General features: G+C 38.3%; 2 protein-coding genes and 1 pseudogene across 4 annotated transcripts; all 3 read left to right on the top strand.

Moving 5' to 3' along the window:
• The first annotated feature begins 2 nt into the window (after nt 1-2).
• Nucleotides 3-3,115, top strand: LOC148698256 (uncharacterized; annotated as a pseudogene).
• A 5,164-nt stretch (nt 3,116-8,279) lies between these two features.
• Nucleotides 8,280-14,222, top strand: LOC137715499 (B3 domain-containing transcription repressor VAL1). 2 transcript variants are annotated; one of them, XM_068454844.2, is made up of 13 exons: nt 8,280-8,786; nt 8,963-9,101; nt 9,780-9,861; nt 9,975-10,070; nt 10,487-11,127; nt 11,214-11,310; nt 11,501-11,675; nt 11,831-11,907; nt 12,025-12,447; nt 12,577-12,623; nt 12,855-12,968; nt 13,049-13,116; nt 13,262-14,222. In XM_068454844.2, the coding sequence occupies exons 2-13, from the start codon at nt 8,989-8,991 to the stop codon at nt 13,999-14,001; spliced, it is 2,673 nt and encodes an 890-aa protein (XP_068310945.2). In that variant the 5' UTR covers nt 8,280-8,786; nt 8,963-8,988; the 3' UTR covers nt 14,002-14,222. The 2 variants fall into 2 exon arrangements, with proteins under 2 accessions (XP_068310945.2, XP_088547690.1); XM_088691564.1 differs by lacking the exons at nt 9,780-9,861; nt 9,975-10,070 and having other exon boundaries at nt 8,391-8,786.
• Nucleotides 14,223-17,104: 2,882 nt separating this feature from the next.
• Nucleotides 17,105-19,784, top strand: LOC148698255 (uncharacterized). Of its 2 annotated transcripts, XM_088690278.1 has the most exons (5): nt 17,105-17,416; nt 17,471-17,560; nt 17,627-17,803; nt 17,924-18,027; nt 19,494-19,784. In XM_088690278.1, the coding sequence occupies exons 1-5, from the start codon at nt 17,105-17,107 to the stop codon at nt 19,771-19,773; spliced, it is 963 nt and encodes a 320-aa protein (XP_088546404.1). In that variant the 3' UTR covers nt 19,774-19,784. The 2 variants fall into 2 exon arrangements, with proteins under 2 accessions (XP_088546404.1, XP_088546403.1); XM_088690277.1 differs by having other exon boundaries at nt 17,105-17,803.
• The last annotated feature ends 96 nt before the right edge of the window (nt 19,785-19,880 follow it).

Raw genomic sequence — 19,880 nt, 5'->3', positions numbered from 1 at the left:
TTATGACATGGTTGCCACATTCTAATAGACCTCAGGATTCTGTTGCATCAAACCACACGGTACGTTTTTTCTTCGTTAGTATCATTTTTAGTTGTGTAATGCAGATCATACCGGTCTAGAATTTACGTTGTACGGTACCAAAACGAAGGAGGAGGCAAAAAATATGCTTAAATTTAACTCTGTTTTACGTCCGAACAATGAAGAAATTGACAACGGTTACATTGTACTAATCTTCGGCTCCTTCCTCAAGGCACATATTGAGGTCAATAATTTTTGAAGTACTGATAGCATCTCCGTTCAAAATCAAAATTACCATATAAAAGTTTTTACTTGAGAAACCGAGTGGTGTAAAATGTAAAAATTGAAACCTCATGGCTCATTTTGCAAATGACCGTTGAAACTTATGGTGTAAAATGCAATTAACTCTAAAAGTTTTCAATTGCGGGTAGTTTATTTTCCTCTTAGATTCTTGCTTACCAAGTTTATTTTTTTCAGCCGTTTTGCTTATATTTCCTACCGATGTTGTTTCAGATGTTACAACATTATGCATTTATATTATTCACAATTGGCTTTCTTCTTTTTTCTTTCGCATGGTAAAAAAAATGGTAACAGATGACTGCAATCTATTTGAACTGGATATTTAACCTTTCAGAAGTTACTTGATATCGGATGTTTATATGTACGGTTGTTGGGATCGGGATCCTGCTCCGAAAATGATAACCCAAATCCCGAACCGATCCCTTTCAGGGGAAACTGGTTGGAGGGACGCCAGTTTGTGCCGCAAGGTAAGCTTGCAGTTTGGTCATTTATAAATTAAAAAAATTCGATCTCTCTTTCTCTCTCGCTTTCTCTCTGTGACTCTAGTTCCGTAATTTACTTAAATTTGTGCAGCCTCTCCACTGTGGATGCATAGTCTGTCGGTTTTTATATAAGGTCTTTATATAAGGCCATCTCCAGGTCCAAAAGGCCAAAAAACGTTTGAAAATTGTCTTCAATCGAGGACTAGGCCCGAGGATTCATAGGCCCCACGAAATCTGAAAGGGCCAAAGGACTAACCGGCTGGTCACTTTCAGCCACCTCGCTGGTTAGCCCAATTTCAATTTTTTTATTTTTTATTTTTTGTTCTTTCCATTAGCCCATCTATTGAACAAAAAAGTCACAAAGTCACAGTAAGGGGAACCTGTCACAGCAAGGGGAACTTGCAGCTAGCCCTAGTTTTTATTAGCATCAAGTCTTATTGATGCTCTTCCCACTTCCTGCAACAACATGCTGCTGCTCCTAGAAACTAGGGTTTTTAGGTGACTTATTAATGTAAATCCCTTAAATCAAGGAGTGCCATTGAAATCAGAAAAATCTTTTTGTTTAGTCCTTAAATCAAGGAGAAGGTGGTGTGTTCCTTCTCCCTTGTTTGAGTTGTGCTGCTTTATATTGTGCTTTTGTTGTAATCCTTTGATTCATCAGAAATACATAACAAAAAACACATTTGTCAATATGGTATCAGAGCAGTGTCCTTCTTAGGCCTGACTTTGCAACTTTTTTTGGCGTGATTTTTCACTCTTCTCAGCCAACAATATGGCAGAAGAAAATTCAGTGAATCAAGAAGCTGAGAGCTATCTTGCCTCATTGGCTACAAATTTCTCTGAGGTTGATATCAACCCAAATCAAAGACTCAGTTCAGTTTTGTTGAATGAGTTTAATTATCTTCCTTGGTCAAGGACAATCTCTTTGGTTCTCGGTGGAAGGGCTCAAGGACAATCTCTTTGGTTCTCGGTGGAAGGGCCAAGCTTGGCTTCATCAATGGAGTCATTAAAGCACCAGAAATTTCGTCTCCAAATTATGAAGCATGGATGTGCAAGGATCAGTTAGTTATGTCATGGTTGCTAAATTCTATGGAGAGGAAAATTGCTGAAATTTTCAGCTATTCTAATTCATCACAACATCTATGGAACTAAGTGAAGGAAATGTATGGCAATCAAAACAACTCGGCCCGTGTCTTTCAACTCAAGAGAGATATTGTCACTCTTCAACAAGAAAACAAGTCCTTCGTGCAACATCTTGGCAACCTTACCACTAGGTGGAATGAGCTAGATATCTATTGACCTCACACCACATATACGACGGTGTTGTTAAAAAGAGCCGAGGAGGACAAAATTTTTCAACTACTAGCAAGCTTGAGCTCGGAGTATGAAGACTTGAGAAGTCACATTTTGATGACTTCAGAGCTTCCATCTTTCTCAAGCGTATGTGCCACCATTCAACGTGAAGAAGTCAGAAAATAGGTCATGGGATTAGACACCAAAGTGGTCGCGCAAGAATCACGAGCATATGCTTCGAATTATCAGTCATCTGAAGTGAAGTTTTACAAAGGTAAAAGCCCCGACTTAAAGTGTGATCACTATCTTGGAATTGGCTATCGCGGGATTGGTCACACCAAGGATCGATGCTGGATACTTCATCCCGAGTTGAAACCCAAGTTCAACAAGGACATCAAGGGACCATAAAAGGTTACTGGTAGTTCACCATACAAACTCAGTCATATGGCAAACCTGGTAGAGTCTACTTCAAATCATGCCTCTACTAATGGGTTATTGGATTTTTCTTCAAGTCTTGTTGCTCTAATAAATGAATTTACTTCATTTCTTCAACACAATAAAGGGAATGGAAAGGTTGAAGAGGCAACAGTGATTGAATCCGAGAACTATTCTGCAATGCTTGGGAAGTTTGCTGGGTTTCTAGCAGAGGCTGAAGGTGTACCACATAAAGCTGTCCCAGGTATTCTCCATGCTCTTTCTCTAAATAATAGTTGTGTGCATGATTGTTGGATCATTGATTCAGGTGCCATTGACCACATGACAAACCAAAGAACAAACTTGCATGAATTTCAAGATATGTCATCTCAAGTGTTTGTTGCTAACGAAAAAGGAGTCTCCGTTATGGGTAGAGGAAAAATTAGATTAATATCGAACCAAGTTGAGTCCACTGCCCTATATGTCCCTACCTTCCCAGTTCAACTTTTTTCCATTAGGAAAATTACCAAAACTTTAAACTGTCTTGCAATTTTCTCACCAACAAATGTAATTTTTCAGGACCTAGTCACCGGGAAGACGATTGGTGAAGGTTTCTTTCTCAATGGTCTCTACTATTTGCCAAGAAACGATTCTCTGTCCAAAGGCTTCCAAGCTAGTTCAGCCTCAAGTTCAAAACAACCCCAAGATCCACATTTATGGCACTAACGTCTAGCACACCCGTCCAACCCTATTTTGTCTAAGTTATTTCCTACTATGTGTCAAACCCTTATCAAGTGTGACACTTGTAATTTCTCCAAATTTGCTAGATTACCTTTCAATTCTTCTTTGTCTAGAGCTAGTAAGCCTTTTGAAATTGTACATTCGGATATTTGGGGTCCAATTAATGAATCATTTGATGGCTACAAATATTTTGTGACATTTGTTGATGATTTCACAATAATTACTTGGTTATATCTCTTGAAATTCAAAAGTGAAGTGTTTACTATGTTTAAAGACTTTCACAACCTTGTTACTAATCATTTTGAGTCCAACCTTCAAACATTAAGATCGGATAATGGCACCGAGTACATGTCTAACAACATGGCACAATATTTGAGCATGCATGACATATTTCATCAAACAAGTTGTGTTGGGACGCCCCAACAAAATGGGGTGGTCGAGAGGAAAAATAAAGACCTCCTAGAGAAGACACGTTCTCTGATGCTTCACATGAACATTCCTAAGAAGTTTTGGTCACAAGGCGTGCTCACTGCCACATATTTGATAAACAAGCTTCCAAGTCGTCTTTTGGGGTTTAAATCACCCTATGAAGTTCTTAAACATAGGCCCATAGATTTGTCACATTTAAAAGTGTTTGGATGTACATGTTTTGTGCATATTCAATCATCTCATCGTGATAAGTTAGATCCCCGATCTATTAAGTGTGTGTTTTTGGGCTACTCTTCAACCCATAAAGGGTATAAATGTTTTAACCCTGTTACTAACAAGATGGTGGTGTCTCGAGATGTAAAATTTGAGGAGTCCATTCCTTATTTTCACAAAGGAACCACAGATTCAAGTAAGGGGGAGACTTGGGAGGACTTGATTTCGTTGCCCAATCATATTGGGGATATTAACTCGGACTATCTTCAAGTTGATGTTACTCATGTACCTACTTCCGATGCCTCTCATCCTTCTGATTCTTCAAGCTATCAAGAGGTTGATCAAGTTGATGCCATTCATGCTCCTGCTTCCGATACATCTCCCTGCAATCAAGAGGTTGATCCACTTCTAGTTAAAAGAAATCCTCCAAAAGCTCGCCAACCTCCACCCAAACTGTTGGATTATGTTACTTATGCAGCACGACATCCAATCAGTCTTGCATATCATCGATACTCACATTCCCATGCAGCTTTTCTCAGTGCTATTTTAAACCATCATGAACCCTATACGTTTCAGGAAGCTAACATGCATACCAAATGGAGACAAGCTATGGACGAGGAATTGCGAGCCCTTAACGACAATCACACTTGGAGTATTGTTCATCTCCCTTGTGGCAAGAAAGCTGTAGGCAGTAGGTGGGTTTACAAGCTAAAATTTCATTCTGATGGCTCTATTGAGAGTTATAAAGCACGATTGATGGCTCAGGGTTTTACTTAAACGTATAGAGTGGACTACAAGGAGACTTATGCTCCTGTGGCCAAGATGAATACAGTTTGGGTCCGTCTTTCTGTGGCAGTCAACCAAGGTTGGTTCTTATTCCAAATGGACGTAAAAAATGCACTCCTGCATGGGGAACTTGAAGAAGAAGTATATATGCAACTACCTCCTGGACATCCTCAAGCCTCCCAAAAAGGCCTGGTTTGTAAGCTCCACAAAGCCATTTATGGGTTAAAACAGTCCCCATGAGCATGGTACGCTAAGTTAAGCTCTGTGTTGGAAGAGGTAGGATTCTCCAGGAGTAATGCAGATTCATCCTTGTTTATTTGCATAGGTTCATTGGATAAATTGGTGGTGTTAATTTACATCGATGATCTTATCATAACTGGCGACAATATGGAAGAGATTGTGTCTCTCAAACAGTCTCTTCATCAGAAGTTTGCTATTAAGGATCTTGGTAAGCTCAACTACTTTCTTGGCATTGAGATGGCAACTTCCCAAAATGGACTGTTTTTTAACCAAAGAAAGTGCGTGTTGGATCTTCTTCGAGAGGTAAATATGCTTAATTGTAAACCAGTCACTACTCCCTGGGATTGCAAGCTCAAGTTGGGCACGGCTGGGGAACTTCTCACTCACGTAGGTTACTATCAACGATTAGTTGGTAAACTTATTTATCTTACTATCACACGGCCCGATATTACTTATATCGTGAGTCTTGTTAGCCAGTTTATGCATGCTCCCACTGTTACACATCTTCATGTTGGTAAGAGGATACTACGGTATCTCAAAGGGTCCATTGGGCGTGGTATTACCATTGGGCGTGGTATTCTCATGAGAAATAATGGTTCCACCCAAATACAAGGCTATACGGACGCATATTGGGTGGGCAATGCTCTCGATCGAAAGTCAACCACGGGTTATTGTACTTTCGTGGGTGGAAATTTGGTCACTTGGAAAAGCAAAAAACAGAATGTCATTGGTCGCTCTAGTGCTGAGGCGGAATATCGCGCAATGGCTTCCACTGCATGCGAACTTATATGGCTCAAGAGTCTTCTTTTCAACTTGGGGTTCCCTAGCAATGCACCGATGTCACTCATGTGCGACAATCAAGCCGCGATGCACATTGCATCCAATCCGGTCTTCCATGAACGTACCAAGCATATTGAGGTGGATTGCCATTATGTGCGAGCTCAGTTCAGTCCAAAGTCATTCAAACTCTCTTTACTCGTATCTATGATCAATTGACTGATTTGTTTACCAAGGCTTTGCCAGCTACACATTTTTAGCACTTTCTTGGCAAGCTTGGCTCCATTGATCTTATGGATCCAGCTTGAGGGGGAGTCTTGAACAAAAAAGTCACAAAGTCATAGCAAGGGGAACCTGCAACTAGCCCTAGTTTTCAGTAGCAGCAAGTCTTATCGCTGTTCTTCCCACTTCATGCAACAACATGCTGCTGCTCCTAGAAACTAGGGTTTTTAGGTGATTTATTGATGTAAATCTCCTTAAATCAAGGAGTGCCATTGAAATCAGAAAAATCTTTTTGTTTAGTCCTTAAATCAAGGAGAAGGTGGCATGTTCCTTCTCCCTTGTTTGAGTTGTGCTGCTTTATATTGTGCTTTTGTTGTAATCCTTTGATTCATCAGAAATACATAACAAAAAACACATTTGTCAATACCATCTTCTTTTTTTTTCCCTTTTCCATTGCCCAGTCCACTTTAGGGTTTAGGGCTTTTTTCTTTTTTTCTTTTTTGTTTTTTTGTTTTTATGCCCAGTAACCTTTTTTTATTTTATTTTAAATTTCTAATTTTTTCCTACACCATTTCTCACATATTTTTCACTATTTCATACTATTTTACCTCATTTTATTTCAATTCTTCACGTTCCATACTATAGCCCTTTGACCGTTGGTAGAAGACGGTTTTTGCGACAAGACTAAAACGAACGAGCCATCTGGCAAGCCTTCGGTTGGGGATGGCCTAAGTACCTGGACTCTTAGCGTCTCCAACGAGGTAGTGTTAGGCACTCCAACTACGTATGATGCGACTCTTTTATCTTTATGCGTCAGACAGCTTCCTTGAATGCAGTATCATTGACATGGGATGTTTCTACCTATTTGGTAAAGTAATATATAGTCACGATAATGTAGGTACAATGATCACTAGATTAAATGTAATATCATCAACATCCGCTGGTCGTCCCAATGAAATTCAAAGCCCAACCTAAAAAAGGCGAATGTTTGATTAATGGATTCAATAGCACACTAAGAGCTCGTTGTATCGGCCCATAAGTTCGTCAGAACTCATCGAATCTTCTAAGTAGCTATCTCATGTTTTTTCTTAATGGATAAGTCAATTCACGTTAAAAGAGGGTGGAAATTTTGGCACCATATACATGAATCATACATTATTGTATTCCAATTTAGGCCTAAAAATGTAATAAAGTGGCTCACGATTCATAAAAAGTCATGTATTAGTTGTCATGCAAAGAGGATAAGTTTATGTAGAGGACATAGAAAAACTTTTCAAGACAACCTTAACATCGTCACAGGGCATTAATTACAAATTCAGGGTGTCACTTATTTAAATTACATTAAAATTTTGGAGTATTTCCTTCTTCTTTTTTGGCTGATTGGAGTTATTTATTTTATAAGGAAAAAAATGGAAAATATTTATTTTATTTGTCTTCAATTTGGCAAAAAAAAAATTGTAGTTTTCAAGTCAATTGGGTGTTAAATTTGAAGGGGTACTTACACTTTTGGTCCCTCTTCAAAGGGCAAACTGCGATTTTCTTTAATTAAAACAATAGGCCGATTGCAAGCTAACAAGGGTTTTGATTTTGTGATTGTTGGGGGAGGGGATAATGTTTACCGTACATAGTTTTATCCTTATTTTGCTAAAATACTGTTTACACGACTCAAACCCGTGACTTTTAGATCATAAATTTCGATCACAAGGGAACAACATTTTCATTGCGCCTAAGCTCGTCCTCTTTTTTAATAAAATAATAATATATATATATATATATATATATATAATTACACAATTGACCGATTATAATAAATTGATACCGAACTTATTATTTACGATAATCAAATTTAAGATCTTTTTCTTCTAAATAAAAGAAATATCACTAAATCAAAGCAGTTAAAATTACATAAAGCTCTTTTGGATGTGCTTTTAAAATGAATGAAAGCGCTTTTGGTGAAAATATTTTTGAAAACAATCCTTAGTAAAAATATTAGTAAATTTTGGAAAAACACTTAAAGTGCTTGTTGAGAGAAACGCATAGTTGATGCTTCTTGTAGAAAGTAATTAAAATGCTTTTGAAACCCACAAATATTTTCTCTAAAAATGTTTTCAATAATTTTAAAAGTATATTCAAACGAGCTCATATATTTACGTAGTCGAGGACTAGAATTGAAAAGCAAAATAAAACACAAACACCAATTTTTTATTTTTCAAAAACCCTATTAAATATTAAATATGGGCAGATAAGGTCATAATAGTCTTTCCATTTTCTTGGTCAAGCAAACCAAGAAATACAACTGACAGGTCAGAGCTGATCCAAACCAAAAAAGCCCATAACGAAACCGTCGGGTCATCGGATCATATCACTGTCCTAATAGGGATTCTCACCCTCCCTTTCTCTCTCCTCACTTTCTCTCTCTAATATACAATTTCAATACAGTGTATATACATGGACTAAAAAAAAAGGAGACGACTTGTTAAGCGGTGGTGTGTCTTCAAGTGTCGTGCATGCATTTTATGCATCTGTTGCTTTGCATGCACTCTCTCTCCTCCCCCTCTCTCCTCCTCTCTCTCTCTCTCTCTCTCTCTCTCTCTAAATACACGCTTTCTCTCCTGGTCTTGCCCACACAGACCCCCAAAAATCCCACTCGCCGTTACGACTAATTACGTTCGTGAACGGTAAAACCCAGCTGACTGAGTTTTGACTCGTTTATTCTTCTTCTTCTTCTTCATCAGCTCACTCTATCGAGCTCGCCCCGCAGCCTCCGCCGTTTCTGGGCGGTTTCCAGAGTGTGTTTCTGCTCTGTTCTTGGATGACTAGTGGTTTTCGAGATTTGGGTTTCGATTTGGGGTTCGATTTGGATAAAACAAGGTTTGATCTTTGCTATTTAATTTAATTTTGAATTATTTATTTGTTTAATAATTGCCCAAATCTCAAATGTTGTGTATGATAGTGTTTAATGCTGGGGTTTCTGTATAAATTTCTGGGTTTTGATCAAAAGGTGTTTAGGAATTTGGGTTTGATTGCTCTGTTTTGTTTGATTTAAGGGTTTGGAGAGTTTGAATTTGGGGCAATGGACTCCAAGATTTGCATGAATCCTTCGTGTAGGACGGCCAATACGCACAAATGGAAGAAAGGTTGGCCTTTGCGAACTGGTGGATTTGCCCATCTCTGCAACAAGTGCGGGTAATTTTTTTTCCCTCTTTTTAATTTTTGCTTGTCAAGGTTTTAATCTTTCAGTTGTTCAGTGGTAGATACGGAGTTGGGAGGGCATTATGGGAATATGGGTTGTGGTTCTTGTCGTGGGGTTTTATGTGTATTGGCGATTATTTTGTGTTGTGATTTTTATGTGTGTTTTGTGGGTTTGGACTAGTTGCATTGTTCATGAGCTGCTTCTATTTTTATCGTTGGACATGAAGGAATTAGAGGCATTGTCGATAATCAACATATAATCGGGTTGCAATTATAATCCTTAGTAGAAATACTAAGGAGAAATATCAAGAATAAGAAAATTGTTTAACTTTTTTTTTACCGTAAGAGTATGTTCAATAGTGTGCTGAACTTTTTCTATCCTTGTGGTCCGGCTAATTTAAGTATGAATAAGAAAATTGTAACCCAAGTTGTTGAATAACTATGAAGAAATTTTCCCTGTGATTGGGGCCCAAATTACATCAACTAACCTTTGGAGAACCTAACTGTAGCCATAGTCATCTTAATGTAGTAGGCAGAAGTGCTTATCTTTCTTATCGGTTCGTGTTGTTTCAGCCGTTAAAGTACTTTGCATTTTGTATTACACTTACCTATTTCCCCTGTTGGTTTACAATATATCTTCCATTGCTGGTCATGGCATTGCGTGGACTCCAGAGTTGAGTATGAGAATTCAGTTTACTGCAATACATTCCATTCTGGGGAAACTGGTTGGAGGGACTGCAATTTGTGCCACAAGGTTAGCTTGCAGTTTGGTCATGTTAAAAAAAATAGTATTGAAGCTCTCTTTCACATCCGCTCCTCCGTTACTCTCTCTGACTCTACTTTCAAAATTTATTCAATTTTGTGCAGCCTCTCCACTGTGGATGCATAGTCTCAGAGACATTGTATGAGTGCCTGGATTTTGGGGGTATAGGTTGTATTGGCTGTGCTTCTCAACCTCGTGTGGTATGAACAAATTCGGGTTTTTGGTTATTGTATACCCATTTTAAAGTCACTATCCTGATCTCCACCGAATCATGCGTTTGCATTAAACTCTCCCATTTGAGTCCATGGTTGATATTTAACTTCAGTCTTCAGGACAGAAATTATACATGTACATATATGTATCTTATGTTGTACTTGACGTCAATTCATAGTATTGATTATTCTGTTTTCACTTGCTCAATGGAACACCTGTGCAAATAAATGGAGACATATCATGGTTGACAGACTGTGAAATGCTCACAGGCTCCCCCTAGTAATTTTAGATATACTCTATTGGAGGTCTTTATCTGTCAGAATATATCTGTCTGTATCTCTTGCTCTTGCTCACATACACACAAAGATGACTTTTTCAGGGATTCTTATTTTCTTATGTGCAGATCCAGAACGATGATGTGTTAAATGGATTTGGTGGATTGAAAATAAGTAATTCCGGTGATCAGCAATCTACAGTTCCTCAGAATGGAGCATTAAGTGATACTGCCAACGAGGGAAAACTTTTGCAGTTGTGCCAAGTCATGAAGGCCAATGAATCCAACCTTTCGTCTCAATCGCAGAGAGGTGATAAAAATGTATCTCCTGTGCAAACCAAACGAGAAGAAGTTACTTATCCTAAGGGGGAAGTTGGCCCAGGATTTTCAAGTATCACTAGACCATCTATTGGATCATTAACATTTACCAAACCAGACAATGGTAGAATAATGATAGGGGTCAAAGATATGAATAATCCATCCTCTGAGCCGTCTTTGAGTATGACTTTGGGAGGCCCGTCTGCAACTCCAAATTTTGCTCAAACCTTTACTGGGGGAATTTTGGAGGGAAGAGATCAGAGCAAGATGCCTTCTTCCTTCCAGCAGGGGCAAAAAATTCGGCCTATTTTGCCCAGACCCTTGAGACCTCCCTCTCCTGTTCACCATGTGCGTGTTGCAAGGCCACCTTCTGAAGGGCGAGGGAAGAGTCAGTTACTTCCCCGATACTGGCCAAGGATTACTGACCAAGAGCTACAGAAATTAGCTGGAGAGTATCCTTAGTCAGTTCTATATTTCTACTATTGTGCCACTGTCTGTCTATTTGAATTTATGGTATTTTCCTTAAATGTTTTTAAAGTTTGAATTCTACTATTGTGCCACTGTTCGAGAAGGTGCTAAGTGCCAGCGATGCAGGTCGAATTGGTCGTCTGGTTCTCCCAAAAGCATGTGCTGAGGTAAAAATTAAAAAGTTAACTTCTTAAAAGGCTTCTCATGAATTCGGGATCATGTTATTTATTAGTTTTGGGAAGGATAGGCGGGGATAATTTTATTTTATTTTTGTTTCTTTATCCTTCCATTTTCCCCTTGTTTGTGTATGTGTTCTTTTCCCTTTGCCACACTTGTATGAACTGGAAGTGAATGCAGGCATACTTTCCTCCTATTTCTCAATCAGAAGGCCTTCCTATAAGGATTCAAGATGTCAAGGGTAATGAATGGACGTTTCAGTTCAGATTTTGGCCAAATAATAATAGCAGGATGTATGTTTTAGAAGGAGTAACGCCTTGCATACAGTCTATGCAACTTCAAGCTGGTGATACCGGTATGCTTAACTATATTCTGGCTTAGAGGGCTTTTAGATAAAAAGTCCGCATATTTTTCATTTTTCCAGTTATTTCATTAGCTTCTCATTCACTTTGCCATAGAAAAAGAACTCCCAGCTGAAGTCTAGATTTGGATCTGGTTCTTTTGTTGCAGTGACATTCAGTCGGATAGATCCTGGAGGCAGACTTGTAATTGGGTTCCGAAAGGCATCAAGAAGTTTAGATATGCAGGTCAAGTATCATAATTTCATATTTCTTGATATTCTTCACCCTCTTACGTCTGTACTGTGTTTTTGTTCTTTTGTTCTGATGGAATCTGACTTTTCTACCCAAATGTTAAACAATTAGGACCCCCAAACATCTTTCCTTCCCAATGGAACTCCTGGGGAAACTTCCTGTCCTAGTGTCGTTGAGAATCTGGTATCAGGAAGTGGTCAGTCTAGTCTTTATCAAACAAATACGGGAAGCAAAGACCCTTACCTAAATGCTCTATCAGGACATTTGCATTTGGCTGATGGGGATACGAGTTTGCATAATTGTGAGAACCATAGTCACTTAACAAGTGAGGATTTACTGCAGCGGCCAGTGTCAAATTCTGACAAGAAGAGGGCCCGAAATATTGGGCCTAAAAGTAAGAGGTTGCTCTTGCATAGAGAAGATGTTCTAGAGCTGAGACTGACTTGGGAAGAAGCACAGGACTTGCTTCGTCCACCCCCGAGTGTCAAACCAAGCATTGTAACTATAGAAGATCATGAATTCGAAGAGTATGATGTAAGTATGTCATAGTCAGTGCTCCACTTGTTATACGAAGACGTGTGTTATGATTCTCTGTCATATTCAATCCGTTGAAGGTTACAAATTCCAATGAGTCGACTGATCAATGTTGTTCAATTTTTCCAGGAGCCTCCAGTCTTTGGGAAGAGATCTCTATTCATTGCCGAATCTGAGTAAGTATTGTGAGATATACTATGCTATGTTACTTTATCATATTGAGAAAGAGGATGTATTTAATTTATACCCGGCCACAAAGAGCATCCTCAAGTCTCTTGAATCCACTATTGAAATGTAGCCAACGACCTTGTTGGCACATGAGCATGTGCCTGATATGGTAGGCTGTCTGCTGTAAATTGTGGACTAACTTTGTGCGTGCATTGTGAAACCTGGAACTTATATTCCAGGAGACAAGAACAATGGGCTCAGTGTGATGATTGCTTTAAGTGGCGGAGGTTGCCTGTCAACGTTTTTCTTCCTCCAAAGTGGACATGCTCTGAAAATTCTTGGGATATGAACAGGTTGCAACTTAAATCATTAATCTTGTGCCGTGAGATCACTGAGATGCAAGACTGATTGTGTTTGTTTTATATCATTGCAGGTGCTCATGTTCTGCACCAGAGGAGGTGAGCCAAAAGGAATTAGATAATCTTCTAAGGCCAAGCATAGGTAGAACTTGAACCTTTGTGTCCCTTCTCTTTTATATAATACATTTTTCAAACACACATGCACGTATTGTTTCCAACCACACCCGTCAACGTAGGCATTGGTAAACTTATATTTTTCTGTTATGGCCATCTTTAATTTCACCCAGATTTAAAGAAGCGAAGAATCGTAGTAAACCATAATGAAGCCCAAGAACATGAACCTTCTGGCTTGGATGCCCTGGCGAGTGCTAGTGCTGCCATTCTGGGAGATAATGTGGATTACTCTGGTGACCAATCACTTGGAGCCACAACCAGACATCCACGCCATCGCCCAGGCTGCACTTGCATAGTATGTATTCAACCCCCGAGCGGGAAGGGCAAGCACAAGCCAACATGCACATGCAATGTGTGCATGACAGTAAAACGGCGCTTCAAAACCCTCATGATGAACAAGAGGAAACGCAAATCAGAACGTGAAGCGGAGAATGCCCAGAGGGATAATAATGACCACAAGGACGAATCAGAAATGAATGGCACATCAACAGAGATCGAGTTGCATATGAATCACTCATCGGAGAATGGAAGCAGCAGCGAGAAGAGAATTGAAGCTGACGTGGCTGAAAGTTCATGTGCTGGACAAATTGATCTGAATTGTGAGCCCAAACACAATTATGTGCAGGTTTCGGGATTGAACTTGTTGAGGCTTGCTGACGCTGTTGCTTGCCAACCAGTAAAGAACGGCACGAAGGAAAGTTTCCTCACAAACAAGACGTGTGAGCCACAGGCTGGTCTTGGTTCTTCTTTACTTGCACAAGAGACTGCGGAGACTGACAGACTCATGTGTAATGAAGGCAGCCTTTCGTCCGTAGCAGCGTGGGACTTGGAGGGTAGAGGTGGTGTGGACTGAAACAATCAGACCGTCGCCCTTCTTTTTTGTCGGAAGTATATCTTTATTTTGCTTTATTTATAGAGGCCAGTGCTATACATCTCTACCAGTTCTTCACAGCCAGTGAATGTAATCTTTTCTTTTTGCATGAACGCTTCCCTTTTGCGGCAATCGGATTTGGACGAGATTACTTAAAAAATCAATCTTATGGAAAAAAAAATCCATCACTTGTTAACTGTTAATGTTGAGTGCTAAGGGTTTTCCTTTGTTCTTCGGGGTTTCAAGTGTTTTGTGTTGAACGGTGTATGTCATGGGTATATTTTCTAGAGCTCACTGAAGAATCTCAAACCAACTCTATAGAAGGAAAAATTCAGCTTGCTGTTCAAGTTAGTGAAGTTATTTCGTTGTAATTATACCTATCAAGAACGGAATCATGCTCTTTAGGATTTGAACCTATGACATCGGGTTTTGGAGACCCGACATTACCCATTCAGTGACTTTGGCATTGGACTTTTCCAAAATGGGTATTATCGGGTCAGGTGAATTGAATTCAAATTAGATGAGAGCGAGGTTGGAAAAACAAGGCCAATGATTTTAATTGTTACGAGCAACATCGGTTGTATATGATAATCCCTGTTTGATGGGAACTTGCGTGCCAAAGAGAAGAACGAAGCCAACAAGAAAATCCGAGTTAGGTGGTCATGACGAAGTGTGTCCTATGTCTCAACTCTTCACATTGTGCACTCTCTTCTTCTAACCATTGAATAGAGTGCAGAAGGTGAAAAAATGTGCTCCGGATCTTTGAATCCTAAACAAACTCGGCCATTGTTGTTTCATCACTAGGCGTTAAAATGACAGGGGGTTTTACCTAAAATTCACCAAAGCAAAGAGTGAAGACCAATATTTCGATAGCAGCAGACAAGTTTAAGTTTATTACTGGCTACAGTACTTGAAAAACAAAAAAATTTCGCCGGCCGCAATATTAACTATTTTGTTCTTGGCCGGGACGTTGATTTATATGCATTTTTATTGCTTATTTGTTTAGTTTCTCGCCAAATAATAGAAACATAGGAGGCTTTTTTATTTTTTATTTTTTTGTCAAAGAAAGTTTATGAGGATGGGAGGCTGTCACATTCTAGTATCAGAGCATAATACAAGTCTCTTTAAGAATTCACAGAAATGGGTCTTAGCCAATTTTTTTTGTTTTTACAAATTGATCACCGAAAGAGATTGTCAGCAATTGAACTTGAACCTAAACCTTGATTTTAAAAAGAAAATAATCATTACCAACTCAACCAATCGTTGTTGCCAAAACATGGGATGCACTTTATTTCTTCACGACATATCTAACTTTCTTTGAATAAATATTCTTATGATTATATATAAAGTGAAATAATAAAATCAAACTTTAAAGAACTCTTTATTTATAATTGAGGAATCTACCATGGCACTACAAAGGGTCAAATATTGGATTTGTATTTAGGGGCGTTTAGATATAGGCGCCTCGTTTTTTAATTTTTTAGACTAAATATACACTCCTTTTGAAAATTTGATTAAACATTTTACCAAAATTTTGGTTATTAATTTCAGTTTTTCACATAAGTTTATTTTGTTTAGAATTTTAGTTTTTCACAACTATTCCTAGACATTTTGTTTTTTATTTTTTTTCTTTTCCTCTTATCCCTATATTTATGCATTTATTATCCATCTCTATGCATTTTTTTTTATTGTTTTGTTATAATTTTACTTTTTTTTTTTTTTTGTGAATATAGTAGAATATTTATAAAAAAAAATTGTTTGATTTTATTATTTAGAAGACCCAACACATAATAAAGATTTGTTTGATTATATAGCTACATCTAGTTACCTATAATATGGACGCATTTAGTTTTATAGTGGCTTTGATTTTTTGTATTTCTTGGTACATTTGGAATGCAAATGTACTAAAAGGGTTATCGGATAGAGACATTTGGTTTTGTGGTACATTCGTGATTTTTTGTTCATTTGGTCTTTTGGTACATTTGGAATCTAAACGTACCAAAAGGGTTACCTGACAATGGGCACATTTGGTTTTATGGTACATTTGGTTTATCTGTACATTTGAAATCTAAACGTATCAAAAGGGTTAAATAACAATAGGTACATTTGATTTTATGGTACATTTGGTTTCTCGGTACATTTGAAATCTAAACGTACCAAATTCTCAAATGTACCATAAATTTTAAGTATATTATATATATATATACACACACACACATGAAAAAATATGTATTGAAGACTTTTTATTGAGACATTTTTAATAGAAGGAGAATTTTTTTTTTTTTAAATACTGAATAAGGTAATGAGGAATTAGTTAATTAATTTTTTATTTTATTTTATTAAAAAAATGTCATTTAATGTGTAGGAGGGGATTGATGAAATTAAATTCCTATATTGTAGGCAATTAGTTGCTAAGTTACCTTATGCCTCTATATAAACTAATGACATGGAAATTAAATAAATAGAAAATTATTGAGGTGACAATTGATCAAAGCACCTTAATCAAATCTTTAAAAAGAATTAATGTTTAATCTAACAACTATAAAAAAGATGTAAGGCATTCTAATTTTTCCTTGTATTTATTAGCCAAGTCGTGAAACGACCATAACTTTGTCTACTAATTTGCTTTGTTTTTAATTCCAATCGTATACGAAATAAGAGCTCGTTTAGAAGTGATTCTAAGATGACTGAACACATTTTTAAATTATAAAATGGTTTAAACTTATGTGCAATGCAACTAAATGAACACAGTTTTCTTGCCAACTGACCCAATTCATTTCTGCTTAACATTCAAATAATTAGTAATTAATATATGTCACGGTTGAGGGCCAATTCAAAACCTTTTATTTTTGGGTTGTAATACATCACAATCCTTAATCCCTGCCATGTTTCAATATGGGAGGAAAATTTGATGCTCGATGTCCGCGACCGGCCCTTCAACTTGTCCTTTTATTACCGTCGTTATTCTCATTGGAACCTATTAAACCAACTTAATCTCCCTTCTTAATCCCAACCGCTAATTCACTCTTTTAACACACTCTCTCTCTCTCTCTCTCTCTCTCTCTCTCTCTCTCAAATTGTAGAGATGGGGGACAAGGCAACATTGAGCAAGGCAATAATGGAGCTTGAAGACATGTACCAAGGCATCCCAGATGAGTCAGTTAACCTAACTTTCCAGGACTTTGCAGAGCTCAAAATACACCAAGTTACATCAGAAAAGAAGAAAAAACCTACTCCATTAATACTGGATCCAATCTCTGAACTCAAATCCACCCCACAAGCATCATCCCCTTCTCCTTTCACCAAACTCCCCAGCCTTGACTTCAACCGTGCCTTGCAAGCATCCGGAGACAACCACCGCCACCACCACAACCGCCACCACATCAACGAAAACAATGTCCCCGTCGGTCCATATGGCATAGGTAGTAACAATGATCATAATTATCATCAGCATGGGCATGCAGCACGTGGAGGTCACGGTCGATATATGGGCGGTGGTGACCATCATAGTCATCAGATGCATCATGGTCATGATGGCCATGCAGTTAATAATGATCATCATATGAATATGAGAAGTCCTGGTCCCACGTGTAATTCCGGTATGAAGCATGGATTGGAGACTAGCTTGGGGGCAGTTGATCATGACGTGAGTGGTGTCAGCGGTGTAAGCATGGCTTCCATGTACCAGAAAGAGAGAGGAGGAATACGAAGGCCTGGGATTCCCCACTCTAATATCTGCACCCCTTGCAGTACCTACATCTATATTTTCCGCCACCGTTGCCTGGTACGTGTTATTTGTACAAATTTACAGTATCTAATGCATTGCTGATATATTTGAGAAAATATTGAACACATGTATGGAAATGATGATGGATCAGATGGTAGTAATTAATTTTGTATGCAGGTATGTGGAAGAGTGTATTGTAGGCGATGTGTGATGATAGGGATGGGAGAAATGACAGAAGGTAGAAAATGCGTTGAGTGTTTAGGGAGGAGATTCAGCCAAAGGTATGGTCAAGTCAAACTATGATCAATTTTCTTTCCACTTCTTTGAAGTGCTATCAGACAATTACTAGATATTTAGATTCAAACCATTAGCTCAACACGATAATTACCCATATGGGTAACTTTAAAATGATTAAATTTTCTTATTTTGAATGTTATTGATATTCTAAGAAAATAATCATTTATTTATGATCTTTAAATAAATAATATGGCAAAACTGCACTTTAATTAATGTTTGATGACATTTGTAAAGTGTCAATAACATCTTCCTCTGTAACCCAAAGGAAAACCTTAAAACTCTTGTCCTCCAGCCACCGCCCCTTGCCATGGCTAGGGGTTGGCGGCAACCCTCTTCCCTACGTATTTTTCTCCTCCAGCCTTACCTCGTGCCTCCCCCTTCTCTATCTCTTCACCCACTGTTTTGAATCAACTCTCCATAATTTAATAGAGCCCCATGGGAGAATCAAGGCTTGCTCTGTGGTCAAGAAGCCTTTCATGGCGGGATTTGCAACAGGTTTTCTAGCTTTGGTGGTGGTGCTGTGAATTGTTCGAGGTATGGTGACATTGTTGATGGTCAGAAAAGGTTGTCCTGTGTTCGTTGTGCAGATGAGCCGTCGGCGCGGTTTCCTTTATGGCTTAGTTGTAGTTTGTGTTTGTTTGTGCCACCTAGCGGTTTTGTGGTATTGCTGTGCTTTGAAGAAAAAATTGCTACTTTGAAAATAAGTTGTTTTTAAGTGTTTACCAAACACATTTTTGAGCTCAGTTTTTTTTGATACCCACTTTTTATAAAAGCACCTCAGTACCAAACTAGTACTTTGTGTGTTCCTCAGTCTCAGATCTGTCGACTCTGATCTATTGTGGCAGATTTGCACGGCTGATTCTTGTGTATTGTGTTTGTTTTGTAATGCTTATGGGGGATTAACTATGTTTGTTTACTGTGCTTTATTACTCTCTGAAGATTTGGTCACTAAAAAAAAAGCACCAAATTCGACTCCCATTAATAAAAATAAAAAAAATTCAAAGAATATACCCATTTTCATGGATTGTTTTCCACTCCCAAAACCATAGATTGGACGAGTTCGTGTCAAAAACACTAGAAAAAGGTAAATAGACTATTATATACTCAATAAAAACGATGAAAATCATTATAGTGTTGAATACTAAATACATCAATTGTCATATCATGTAATGAAAAATTACAAACAAGCTACACATCTTAAAAAACAAAAAAGGAAACTAAATACTAAACAAAGGCCGGCAATGAGGTTGTTCTACACGACGGGACCAATAGTAACATATAATTTAAAGATATAAAATGTATTAGCATTGCCGTCCTTGGTTCTTCATACTCGGCACTTCACAAACTGACAGCGGCCTAATACAAGAAGAAACTCCACTACAAGATGTTTGGACACAATAATGTTTTTGTCTCATTGTTTATTTTATGACACAAGTAAATTGGCTTATAGGTACATACAAAGAGCAGGGAACGTTGGGTGTTACTCAAGGTACCCTTCCAGTGTGAAGCAAGCAGAGCTCAAGTGGGCTGAGAAAGGGCCGAGAAGAAGCGCCGGCAACAGGGGCTACGGCAGGAGCTTGATGACGTCGCCTAGATCAAAAAGCCCGATGACGCCGATGACTCCGAGGACCCCAAACAGAGGCCATGCTAGTGGCCCAAATGCTTTTGTCGTGAATAGTTCATCCCATTCCCCTTATTCACCAAGCCATCGCCACCACCTTCCTTTCTAGGAGTTTGGATGGAGACCACAATTTATCCAACAATCTCAGTTTTCTTTTGGTCACTGAGTTATTTCCCATACATTATTCTTCTAATGGTTTATTACTATGGATTTTGC

This window comes from Pyrus communis, chromosome 3 (genome assembly GCF_041283825.1).
Source record: "Pyrus communis isolate YQ-2024b chromosome 3, ASM4128382v1, whole genome shotgun sequence".
Taxonomy (NCBI): Eukaryota; Viridiplantae; Streptophyta; class Magnoliopsida; order Rosales; family Rosaceae; genus Pyrus; species Pyrus communis.
This window is presented reverse-complemented; position numbering and strand designations above follow the sequence as displayed.